Genomic DNA, 12,521 nt, shown 5'->3' on the forward strand with positions numbered 1-12,521 from the left:
TCTCTCTGTTTCTCTCTCTCTCTTCCTCTTCCTCTCTCTCTCTGTTTCTCTCTCTCTCTCCCTCTCTCTCTCTCTTCCTCTCTCTCTCTCTGTTTCTCTCTCTCTCTTCCTCTTCCTCTCTCTCTCTGTTTCTCTCTCTCTCTCCCTCTCTCTCTCTCTTCCTCTTCCTCTCTCTCTCTGTTTCTCTCTCTCTCTCTCTCTCTCCCTCTCTCTCTCTCTTCCTCTCTCTCTCTCTCTCTCTCTCTCTCTCTCTCTCAGGCAGCAAAGATGAGACTATTTTTAGAAACAATGTTGCGGTGTAGGAATCATTTAAACTGGGTTTAAACCATCGTCTTGTAGCGGATCTGCTGCTTTTTGTCCGGGGATCTTCAGACTCCAGTCTGCGCTCCGGCGGCCATGGGACGAGATGCTGCCGCTCCGCCAAGGCGCTTCTTCCTCTGCTAACTTTTGCGCCATGGAATCCGCCGCACTTTGCAGAACCGGTGGCAGCTTTGCGCTCTGTGGGACTTCACTGACTTTTCCTTTTGTCTTTTTCAGAATGTCAGAATATGTTGAGATGTTTGGAACATCGCTGCGGACCGTCTACCCGTGAGGAACTAAGCTCTGTAAGAGTTGCAAGCTGAAGGTTTTTCTTTCTACTTTGAAGTGCACATTTTCACGGGCTCTTATGGGAATCAGACACTCGTCTCGCTGCATGCTCCTCAGGAGAAAAATGGCGGAGTCTGAGAGCGGTGAGGTAAGTGTCAAAAAAAGGAATTTGATTTTCCTGGGAAGAAACTCGGTTTGTAAAAATCACAGCAGGGAGTTAAAGGCGTGAAGATCCATCCGCTGTGGATGCTGCAGCACCGACTGACTGTCCGGGAGTCAGGCAGGCAGGCAGGCAGTCTGTCTGTCTGTCTGTCTGTCTGTCCAGGCGGAGCTTCAGTCATTAAAGAAATAATTACATCGCATCAGAATTAAGATGCGCTGCAGTGGAAAAGAGACACAACAGCGGGATAAACATCAGCATCAACACGCATTAAAACAATGTGAAGGTCTGAGCAACTCAGGACATCAACAGGACGGGTTGGACCTCCGAACATTCAACAGAACCGTCCGGCTTCAGTCAGTCCGCTGGGAGCTGCGCGCTGTCCAGGGTACTGCGGTACTCTGCGGTGGAGGAGCAGTTTGAGAGGAAGCGGTTTGGTTTAAATGGACCGACAGCGATGATTTCAAAGAGCAGAATTTGCTTTTCTCTGGAAAGAGTTTGGTTACAGGATGTGACCTTCAGCAGCTCTGAGTGATGCCAGTTAAACACTCAGAGGTTACAGACTCGGGTTGCTTCGGTTTTGCATTTTTCATCACTAAAAGTTCAGTTTGACAGATTACAGATGCTTTCTGTGCAGGAATGCTTTTTGCACCAAACCAGAACCAAACAGGGCAGTAATAATAATAATAATAATAATAATAATAATAATAATAATAATAATAATAATAATAATAATAATAATAATAATATAACACATTTACATTGGTCTGCAACCTTTACAGTTCAAAGAGCCACTAGCAGCTCCAGAACCACATGTTGACAAACCCTGTGATGGGTTAACAAAAAGTAGTGCAAATTATTAAGTGGAAGGAAAACAATACACTTCTTACAAATAAAAATGTTAAAATTACAACATTTGGAAACTCTCAAAGATCTGTTCAAACATCTAAAAATAGAAACAGATGAAGGTGTAGATTGAAATGTGTTAAAAAGGCCTAGTCAAAGTCCAGTCAATCTGAAAGACTGTTAGGTTCTCTCTTTCCAGAAAGAAGAATAGGAAAATAATAAACTGTAATGTTTTCCTTCAGATTCTCAGCTCCTGATACTTTGTGTTGTTAAATTTCAGCAGAGCATGTTGAGCTTTTTGGCTTCAAGGCGACAAAATGAGGGAAATGTGAAGCGATCTGATCACCTCTGTGTGAAAACATCTGAAGAAGCTCAGTCTAAAGCCAGACTGATTTCCATTCTGATCCACAGATCATCATCATTAATCTTGTCAGAATGTCTGTAGTTTTAAATTAGACCGACTTTAACAGGCAGGATGAGATTCTGTGTTGTGTAAGAGAAGGAAGGACAGAACTGCCCTTCTCAGATAACCAGCCTCACCTCTGAGCGCTCAGTCAGAAATAGAAGCATAAATGTGTTTATCTGTTCTGAGGGTCAAAGGCAGATTGTTCCACCTTCCTCTGTCTGTTTCTACAGCTGCTCTCCTCCGGCTCCACTCAACGGGTCGCACCATGAAGCCTCGAAACCACCAGACTCATTAGAGCCTCTGACTCAGCAGACTTCATTTTAAGGAATAGTGACTCTTATCTGGTTATTCTGAATTAATTGGCCTTAAGCTGACTGGTTATCAGTCCTTTTGTTTTCCTTGGATGTCAGAGTTTAATCTGAAACGACACGGCCTCTGAGAAACATTTATGATCCAACATCCAATCGGCTGATTGAAATAGATTGATCACTTTGCTTCAGGCTACAGCCAGGACTCGTATAAAATCTGAATCCAGATCTAATCCCAGGATTCCTCCTGATGAACCGAGAAAAGAAGAGCAGCGGTTCATCCTTCACTTAAACTCAAACCTCTAACCTTTCTGAACAGTTTTAGTTCTGAAACATCTGTCCATGTCTACAGCTTTCACACATTTGATTCATCACTGCTGTCTTCGATTAAAAACGTTCGTTGCTGTGGATGTGATTCCTGAGGTGAGATCAGAGTGACTGCTGTACGCTGAGCGAAGGCTGCGTTCACACAGCCGGTCCTGATGCTCAACTCTGATTTTCTGCTGAAATCAGACTTTTTTTTAAATGGTCGTTCATGAATGATGAAACCACAATCACACTTGTGTGACTGATTAACATCCCCAAAGCGACCCACACGCACAGAAGAAGAAAGTAGACGTCACTCAACAGCGCTCTGTTTACTTCATAAAGATGGCCGCCACCTCTAGATGGATTGTAAAGTTGCTGAGAGTGACAGCATGGTCAGCAGACGGTCAGCAGATGGTCAGCAGACAATGGAAGCTGATGAACAGAAAGCTAGCAGCTAACATAACTGCCTTTAGTGGAGCTGCAGCTTCTGACCCGGTTCTGATCCGGTTCTGTTTGGATGTGGAGTCGGACCAGAAGTGGTCGGTTGGGATGTGATGCGTTCACTGACTCAGACTGCTTTCATCACTTCAGTATTGTCATTTTCAGCCTTTGTTTACGTCCAGATTGACCGTCTGGCTTCAGCTACTGCAGAATTATGATGGAAAAGTCGGATAAAATGCAACATGACGGTTCAGACTACCGGACACAGTTTAGTTCCACATGTGGAAGAAGAAGAGATCAGATATTTGGGGGCAAAAAAATAAATTTTGCTGCAGGAGAAACTGATGCACTTCATAAAATAGATGGCATCATGAAGGAAGAACATTCTGTGAAAATGTCGAAGCAATATCTATAAACATCATCCAGGGATGTAAAGCTTGGACAGAAATCAGGAGTCAGCATGGAGCCAAAATGGCTTCTGGACAATAAAGTCCATGTCTGGAGAGGCCAGCATGGTGGCCTGAGCTCAGCACCAGAGAAAGTTTGAAAGCAGAGCTTAAAAGTGCCAACAAGCCTGACCTAAATAGACCGGTTTGTTTGGAGGAATGGACCAAAATTACAGCAAACTGAGAGAAGAAAACCGAAAACACCAAAAACACCCAACACAGAGTTCAGAGGTGATTCTACCATAAGGCAGAAAGTTCTACATTTGGAAAATATTGAAGAATTATCAGAAAAACCTATCATTATTCTGGTATTCAGTAAAAGAGATCATTTAGATCAGTGGTCCCCAATTGGCCGCGCAAGAAATAATTCAATATTTCCGTTTTATGCATTATTTGAGTCTGGAGGATATTTTATTTTGAAAATCCTTTAACCGGATTCTCTCGGTTACTTGCGCGCCAACATTGAGGCCACAAGCAGCAAAATGAGTAAGAAACAGATCAGATGTCTTTGGAAAGTTTCTTTGCAACTCAGCGACCGCTGGGACGAGCAGCGCCATCGTCTGTTTCCCTTTTGGACCAGTTTATTTTATTGTCTACAAAAATAAAATAATTCACTTGTTGCCAACATTTTGGAGGTAATATTGTTTAACAGGTTTGCCAGACAAACTTTAACTGTAAGAATATTGTCAGATTACCAAGTTGCACAGCTTTGCTTCTGCAGCCGAGTGAAGTCTTAAAGTGAAAACGAAATAATGTGGCTTCCATTAAATGAGCAATGAATTAGTTTGCATGATATTATATTTATTGATATGTTTGCAGAGCATGTCAGTCAACATAAGACTGAAAAGACTTAAAATGATCGTCATGCTGGGTGGTAGTACAAATTCTAACTGTTTAGTACAGTCTCCTTTTGAAGTGGGGTGTATTTTAGTGACCTTTTAATGTATTCTTCAATATTCCTTCTTACCATTATGATTTGAAGAGCTCTTAGAGAACTAGAGACATTTTCATATCTGTTTATTTACGTTTGTCGCGTTTTGATCAGGAAACGACAAAGCCACCTAATTTTTTCACAAACATCTGCGTTGAGGACCCCGTTTGACTGTCACTAGTTAATCTTAATGCGGCTCGTTCTGTTTTTAAATTTAATTTCCCTTCGTCAACAGCTTGCTAACTGTTTCCCAGTAGAGAGCACACGGACATATACTGTAGATATGGCTCATAATCTGTTGGTGGTATCCGACAGTAATGTAGGAACGTTTATTATTATAATTTCGGCTTGTCAGTTTGGATATCACCACCACCAACATTAGCTGTTAACTTTATATCATTTAGATGAGATTTTATTACAGTACAACTTATCGACATTACTTGATATTCCTTTCTATTTGGACACATAAACACCACAAGCAACACCATCAGGTATGTGAGTTAAATTTTATTAAATATGATGAAGACAGCATTGTTTAGCGACACTAACTGTGGGTAGTAAGTGTCGCTGAACAATGCGACACTTACTGTTTACCTTTTGCTTACCTGTAATGTAAGCAACTCACATAACAGGTACTTGAGAGTCAATTCCAGTGCTGGTTACAAAAAGCAGAAACTATCTACTTAGGTTTACATTGCGGCTATTTATGAGTTAGAATAAATGTATTTTGGTGAACCTGAACGTGAATGAGATTGTGTTATTCATTGATCTGGTTATGCTCAAATGCGGGGTTTTCGAAGCGCAATGAATGCTGTTCTTTAGAAATTTGTTTTGAAACATAATTTTCACATGCAAAATTAAACATATTTGCGTCAAATGGGATTTATAGTAAAGTTTTGCAAACGGTTTTTTCACGCAAGAAGCATTTTACAACAGGCATCGACACAGCCACCTACAATTTGGAAACATCTGCGGTGCGCATAGGTTTCAACCAGTTGATTTAGCCACCAGTTGATCTATAACACCGGCTGCTAATGAGGCAATGAAGCTTCAAGCTGCTTCACCACGTAGAGACCAAGCAGGCTGTGGATATAAGCAACACTTCAGGTGTCATTGTCTCTCGTCACTCCCAGATGGGACCGTCTGGTTGCAGAAAAACAAGCTCAGGGCTCCGTTAGTCATTATCGTGAGTAAAATTTTCACGGCGCATCTGTATCTTATTTTGACGGGATATGTAAACGTTACCATAGCGACCAGAGTCAGAGAGCGTTTGGGCAGTGGTCGAGAGGAGATGAGTAGAGCTTGTGAGTCTTAAGTCTGGTTTAGACGGCAAGATTTAAGAATGTCGGCCGATTCTCCAAACCTCTGTGACCACAGAGCTGATAAAAGTCCAACAGGTTCGATCGGTTCGTGTCTCCAGCCACACGGCAGAGGCAACCGAACCGATTCCAGTCACGAACATCCCGATTCCAGAAGAAACTCCACTATACTCCTAACATAGCATACGGGAATTTAGAATGAGATGTAGACGCAATAGTAACAGTTTGTGGAGTCGTTTTAAGAGATAAAAGACGTAACAAAAAGAAAAGGCGGTGGATAAAAGACGACGGGAGCAGCCGCTCTATTTGCTGCACTATGATTTGGAGGTGAATGTTTTTTCATAGTTAACATTTTTAACTGAATAAACTTAAACATATAATAGCGACTTTTACATATAATAAACATTTCCACATATCATCTCCAATATCCACCGGACTCTCAGCTGCGCGATATGTCAGCTGTTTGGGATTCCCCTCTGTTCTGACGTCACCGCGCTTTCTGATTGGCTACCTGTCACATTCAGCAGGTTTTATTCTAGTTCCCAGTCAGGGAAAAACCCACAGGCTGCAATAAAAACGCTAAGACAACCCAAACTGGGTATATTCAGGATTTAGCGGGAACACCAACATGCCTTATCTGACTGTTCAATATGCAGGACGCTCTGCAGCCATGATGGAGGATGCTCTGCCATGATGCAGGACGTCCTCCATCATGGCTGCAGAACGTCCTTCCTGCTGCAGACTGACTCACTGCAGGGCAGCTGTTTCTGTTCCTCTCAGTACTTTATGAACTCATCAAAAGGTTGTCTGTTGAAGGAAAACTTGATCTCCGTCTTGAAGAGACGTTTGTCTTCTTCTCTTCTTTTTTAAAGCAGCCTCAGTCCCAGCCGCGACCCGTCCACATTATTCCGTCTCAGTCAGCGCAGCCGACCTCGCTGCCCAAGCCCGTGCCTTCTGTCCAGCCCGCGTCTCGGCCCGCTCTGCCGCCTCACACCCCCCACGCCGCCGGCCTGCCCAGCTGCCCCGGCCGGGGCAAGATGGCCAAGTTCCTCAACGCAGACGAGATGACGTCACGCGACTACTACTTTGACTCGTACGCCCACTTTGGGATTCACGAGGTAAATCGTGGTTAATCACAGTTAATTCATAATTTGTCTAGGGACTGAACACTGTTTCACAGTTTTGCATCGACTTGGGTTACTCATGAAATTTGTTTTGATGATCTGAAACATTTAAGTTTGGCAAAAAGGCAAAAACAGAAGAACTCTGACTGCTCTTCCTTGGCCTGTAGAAGCTGAAACAGAGATGAGCTTTCATTAAAAACTGCACAACGTTTCCTCAGCCAGTGGCTCTTCATACTGTAAATACATAGAAAAGGGAATTCACAAATCGGTTGAATTTCTGCACACATTTAAGGAACTAACAGCTTTAGAGTGCCTTGACTCAGACATGACCATCCAGTCCAGCAGATGTAGCAGCTGCAACCGTTTCTGCATCAGTTGTTCTGGCTGCAGCCACAGATGCATCAGAGCAGCATTTCTAAACCAACAAACCTCATGGATTTTAATGGTGCTACAGTAAGAGTGCAGAATGAGTCAGCACTTTAATCACTTTTCTATTATTGGAGAAAAAAGGCAACAATGGGAATTGAAATATGCAGTAAAATATCTTCGTGTTCAGAATAAATATTCACTCTACTAATTCCTAATGTATCAAATAAGGAAATATTTGATGGCTTTTTTATTAAACTGTAGTTTTTCTATAATGTATGCAACACTACACACTTTTCAGATCACTTTTTCTCTTGTTTTTTTTATCTTCCATCTAAATTACAACCAGCTTTTATCAGATAATCTCATGTACATGAAATCCTTCTGATGCAAACAGAACTATCAGAAACCAATACAGTTTGCAGAAATTCATGCATCATGTTTAGTTCCTTTGTGGGAAACTTCAGACAAATCATTTCAGCTCCAGTTATTTTATTAGTAGCTCTGGTTTTGGTGCAAAGGGTTGTGAATCGGATGAAGCCCAAACTTCAGTTTTCACATTTAAACCTCAAAAATACAGCGAGAGCAAAAGTTTTGAGTCATTTTAGTTTTGGCATCACTTTCCTCCTCAATGCCTTAAAATATTATTGAACCAAAGTTTCTGTTTGCTTTATTTTAGTCCAGTTTCTGTTCACCTGCTACAGAACTGCAGCAGCTGCACATTAAAGCTTTCGCATATTTTATAACAAATATAAAGAAATCAAATCTGAAATCAAGAAATGCAAACAAAAATACCTTAAACCTGCTTTGCATGCTCAATAATACATGATGTTTCTGCAGATAAGACCTTTTCATTCCTTATTTAGGAGTAGTTATGTGTCTCTGCTGCGCTGCAGAGTTACATAAATCCATAACTGTGTGATTTCTTCTTAAGGCCAGTCTCCAGACTGCTTCTGCTCCTCCTCTTTAATGTTCAGAAGCTTTTAACTCAGACCTTTATGTCATGGAGGGTTTTAGAGATGGCTGAGGTTATGATAGCTCAGCCTCTTCAAAAGGCCACAAATCTTAACCTTTCCTCTAACAAGCTCTTCCTGAGAGCTGCAGCACCTCAGACAGTCTGAGCTGAGATCCATACAAACTTCCACATTTGATGAAAAAGGATAAAAAAGCAGAATTATTTCTAAAACAGATAAAGCAGTCAAACCTTATTCATTATAATCACATATTTCTCTCTCTCTGAGCTCATATCTTCTTCTTTTAGCTCATATTCTTTCCTCAAATTGAAACCAGGAAGTTGTGAAGGGAGTAAAAATAAAAATATGTTCCCATTGTGACCTGTGAGATGAATTTTTTATATTTCAGGAATGTAGGTCAGGCATATTTTTGTCACTTTTGCACATTCTCCTCACATCGGCGTTGTTTGAAACACAAAGGCTGAACCTGCTGGCACACAGCGCATCCAGACATTAAATATGGATTTAAATGAAGAGCACAGCTGAGAGGAAACAGGGGAGATTAGCTGAAAGCTGTGCATTATTCCTCACTGCTCCACTGTATGATATGGCAGCAAAGCCAGACTCCAAACAGCCAGTCAGAGCCAAGCTTTCACTCGTAAAGGTTTGGAAACATTCCTGATCCTGACGGTTTGGTTCAATTCAGGAAATGCTGAAGGATGAGGTGAGGACGCTCACCTACAGGAACTCCATGTATCACAACAAGCACATCTTCAAGGACAAAGTGGTTCTGGATGTGGGAAGTGGGACGGGGATCCTGTCCATGTTCGCCGCCAAGGCTGGAGCGAAGCACGTCTACGGGGTAAGAGGCGAGTTTCCAGCTCTGTTCAGATTATCCATCCATTTATTTTCTAGCACCCTTGTCCCTCAGTCGGGTCGGGACTGTTCAGATTAACAGCCAACAAAACATTTCTAATTAAAAAAATTATTTCTACTTGGAAAATAATGTACGAGTGGTTAAAGTAGTAAAAGAAAATCAGAACCCCTCAGTTTGGTCATTCCTTCAGTGAACCAGCAGGAGGCGCTGTAGAGTAAAGTCCACGATTTTCTGTCCCTCATGTCAGCAGAGGAAGAACACAGATTATTTAAAGGATTTCCAGCCTTTATTTGTTTTATTTTGTGACTATGGCTTAGAGAATAATAAAAAATAATAATACTTAAAAAAAAATAAAAAATTTTGTGTCTCAGAAAATTGTAGTATTTCCTAAAATAAATAAACATGATATTTTAAACAATTGTTAGGTTTATGAACATGACCTGGGCTCATTTTGCATGAATTCCTGCATCAATGCGGCGTGGCACGGAGGAACTCTGACTCCAGACCAACAGGATGATCGATACGGATCAGTCGACCCGAATCCTGAACCAGGAAACATCAAACCTGCTGATTCTGAGGCAGGGAGTCAAATCTTTGATCTCTAATCACTTTTCACCTGTTTATGCAGTAAAAGTTCGAGGTTTTGCAAGAAAAACAATTTTCTACTTTATTTCTTTCTATAAAATCAGAACAATATAATTTAGTTCATATTTAGATTTGAGGAAGAAGATGAAGAGTTTCCAGATCATTTGCATGAAAGAACATACAAATTATGAAAATAATTTTCCCCTTTTTAAATCCGGTTGTTGTGAGTTGAACCTGCTGTGTCAGACTTTGTTGCACTTTTGAAACGTTCCTCTGATGTGCAGCTGATAGGAGTGCAGACTGCAGCAGGTTGTGATCCGCTCTGCTGTTCTGTTCTGTTCTGGAGCAGAAGTAATTTGGACCCAAGGCATGTCTGAGAATAAACGCAGCATGCTCTCCCCTGGCTGGAGATGATCATGTGGAGCTTATTTTTGACTCCACTTCTATCCACAAGCTTCAGGGAAGATGTGATTAAGTCGGGTTTTTCTGAGCTGCTGGTTGACATTCTGCCGTTTGTGTGACTTCACCTCCAGCCTGCTGTTTGTTTGCCTTCTCCATCCAACTATCTCTTTGGGTTTCTCATCTCTCCATCCTTGTCTTTCGCCTCCAGTTGATGCACTTTGATGCTTTTCACATTTGCTGTCCCTCCTCCATGTTTCTGCGTTTATCGACACCTAGAAAGTTCAGACTTCAGAGATGAGTTCAGCTTTAACTGGGAGGATGTGGACTTTACCGCCAAGCTGTCTGCATGTCGATGCATTGAATCTGTAATGGTGCTGACATGTTTTAACTGCATCGGTTCTGTGAATCACTCCGTTGAGCTCTGAGAGCAGAGGGACAGAAATGACGGTTTTTAAAAACACTCTGCCAGTCGAGTCTTCATAAAATCTCAGGAATAAAAGGTTTTTTTATGTGTTGCATTTCCAAAAAACCCCCAACTAATTCTTGTTCCTGATAACCCTCAAACCTGTTTTCATCAATCAGTTATTGACACTGACAGAACTGCTGCACAAACTTCAAAATAAGAGCATGAATATAAACATCTAATTGAAGAGTTTTAACCATCAATAACATCGAACTTCATTCACCTGAAAGTTCATAAAACAGCCAAGAAAATTAGTGCTTTAGAGTTTATCTGGAATAATTTACTTAGGGAAACTAAGTGTGCTAAACAAAATGTCGCTCTGCTATTAGCACACTAGCAGAAGTGTGCCCACTGCTGTATTGAAGTTATGTTCTATGAAATCAAATCTGTGAATTTTCCACAAATAATTCAGTCATGTTCCAAATAGATTAATCCATAAATACTGATGTGGATCTGCTGTGTTTCCTGGATTTGTCACTTTTGTCTTCAAGTCTCTGAAAAAAAACAAGGATTTGGAACAAAAGGAAACTTTAAAGTATTAAGTTGAACCTAATCATTTATGCTGAAACACAGCAAACACAACGTTCACCTTAATGAACTTTATTCAGACGAGTCAAAGGTCAGCAGCGCAGACAGAGGGGAACAGAATTAGAAACGCGCCGAGGCCTGCAGAGGAGCCTGCAGGACCGACGGCGGTGACAGAGACTCTTCCTGGCACTCAGTGGATGTGTGAAAAGAATCAATGCCTCAGTTTTCCCAACGAAGTGTGATCCTAATGGATTCATGGCGGATGGCGCCGCTGCACTGAACCAGAGAGAAACGAGGAATTACTCAGAAGGTTTCTGGCATTCTGGAGTTTATTATCACAGAAACACACACACACACACACACACGCCTAGAAGCACACACACACCTGGAGCACGCCTCATGCATTCCCGATTATTAATGCAGCTGTAGTTTATTTAGCACCAGAAACTTTCTGAACCGTCCTTGGCTAATTGCCACCCGAGGGTCCAGCAGCGCTGCTTCAAGAACGGCGTCCTGATGTCCGCTCACTGGCTCAGAGGAAAACTGATGATCTCTGGTAAAAACAGAGGCTCGAGTTTCAGCTTCATTTATTCTCCATCCGACTGCACTAAAATCAGAACCAGCCCAGGATGGAATGTCTAATATCTCCATTCCTCAGAGTTTGTTGCATGTGAAGCATCAGAGCTGTGCAGCCGAGCGCCTTTCATTTGACATCCGTTTGACTGAGTCCCAGCTTGACTTCCTCATTTTATGGACCAGAACTTTTATGGTTCACTTCAGAATCTTTTGGGTCAACGTGACCAGAAATATTAAGTCTTTGTGTATTTCACTAATAAAAAGCCCTGACGTAAATAGAGCAGATGATGAAACAACTAATCTGAAAAATATGTTTGGCATTTTTAAAAGTTTCATCTTAAGAACTGCTTAGTAACGTTTTACCAGCACTTTTAGGTTACACAAAACTGACCATGGCCCGGTCCCAATGCTCAGTGTGCAGCATTGTCTGTTTGAGCTGGTTTTTACAGCACTGTATGACAGTGTTGTAGTACTCGAAGTCGGTCTTGGTCTCGAGACAATTTTTTGATGGTCTCGGTCTCGTCTCGGACTCGACCGCATTTGGTCTCAGTCTTGTCTCGGTCTCGGGCGTTGAGGACTCGGCATTTTATTTCAAGACCAGTCAAGACCGCAACTGTGAAAATATCCCTAAATGTACAGCCTACTGTCCAGTTTATTTGCCAACATCTTTGTTTTCAGTGGATGCAAAACGCACCTCCCCACTTTTCACTCGCATGCGGCGCTGAGACATGCGCAGTGGTTTCCTCTCAGCGGCAGAGGATGTCTGTCTAATCGTCAGTAATATAATAGCGCAGCATAAATCATAAGAAATCCGATGGCCACAGCTAACTCAGCAGCGCTTCGCTTTCACAGACGGTGGGGACAACGTCTAACTTTTTTTCGTCACTTAGAAA

The 12,521-nt window shown here is 41.9% G+C and overlaps 1 protein-coding gene across 6 annotated transcripts in view; it reads left to right on the forward strand.

Moving 5' to 3' along the window:
- Positions 1 to 243: 243 nt before the first annotated feature.
- The window catches only part of LOC103481197 (protein arginine N-methyltransferase 8-B), a 40,285-nt gene continuing 28,007 nt past the window's right edge, over positions 244 to 12,521 (forward strand). For 2 of the 6 annotated variants that reach the window (XR_014087987.1, XM_017310928.2), the window contains exons 1-3: positions 4,992 to 5,621; positions 6,627 to 6,872; positions 8,904 to 9,059. Coding sequence is in view for 5 of the 6 variants with exons in the window: in XM_017310928.2 (XP_017166417.2) it covers positions 5,478 to 5,621; positions 6,627 to 6,872; positions 8,904 to 9,059 (546 nt within the window). In the remaining variant the exon portion in view is untranslated. Of the gene's footprint in view, positions 737 to 4,324; positions 4,927 to 4,991; positions 5,622 to 6,626; positions 6,873 to 8,903; positions 9,060 to 12,521 lie in introns of those variants that run through there. The other 4 variants (XM_017310925.2, XM_017310926.2, XM_017310924.2 and 1 more) reach the window with 4 other exon arrangements.

The sequence above is a fragment of the Poecilia reticulata genome, chromosome 6 (genome assembly GCF_904066995.2).
Source record: "Poecilia reticulata chromosome 6, P_reticulata-male-v2, whole genome shotgun sequence".
Classification (NCBI taxonomy): Eukaryota; Metazoa; Chordata; class Actinopteri; order Cyprinodontiformes; family Poeciliidae; genus Poecilia; species Poecilia reticulata.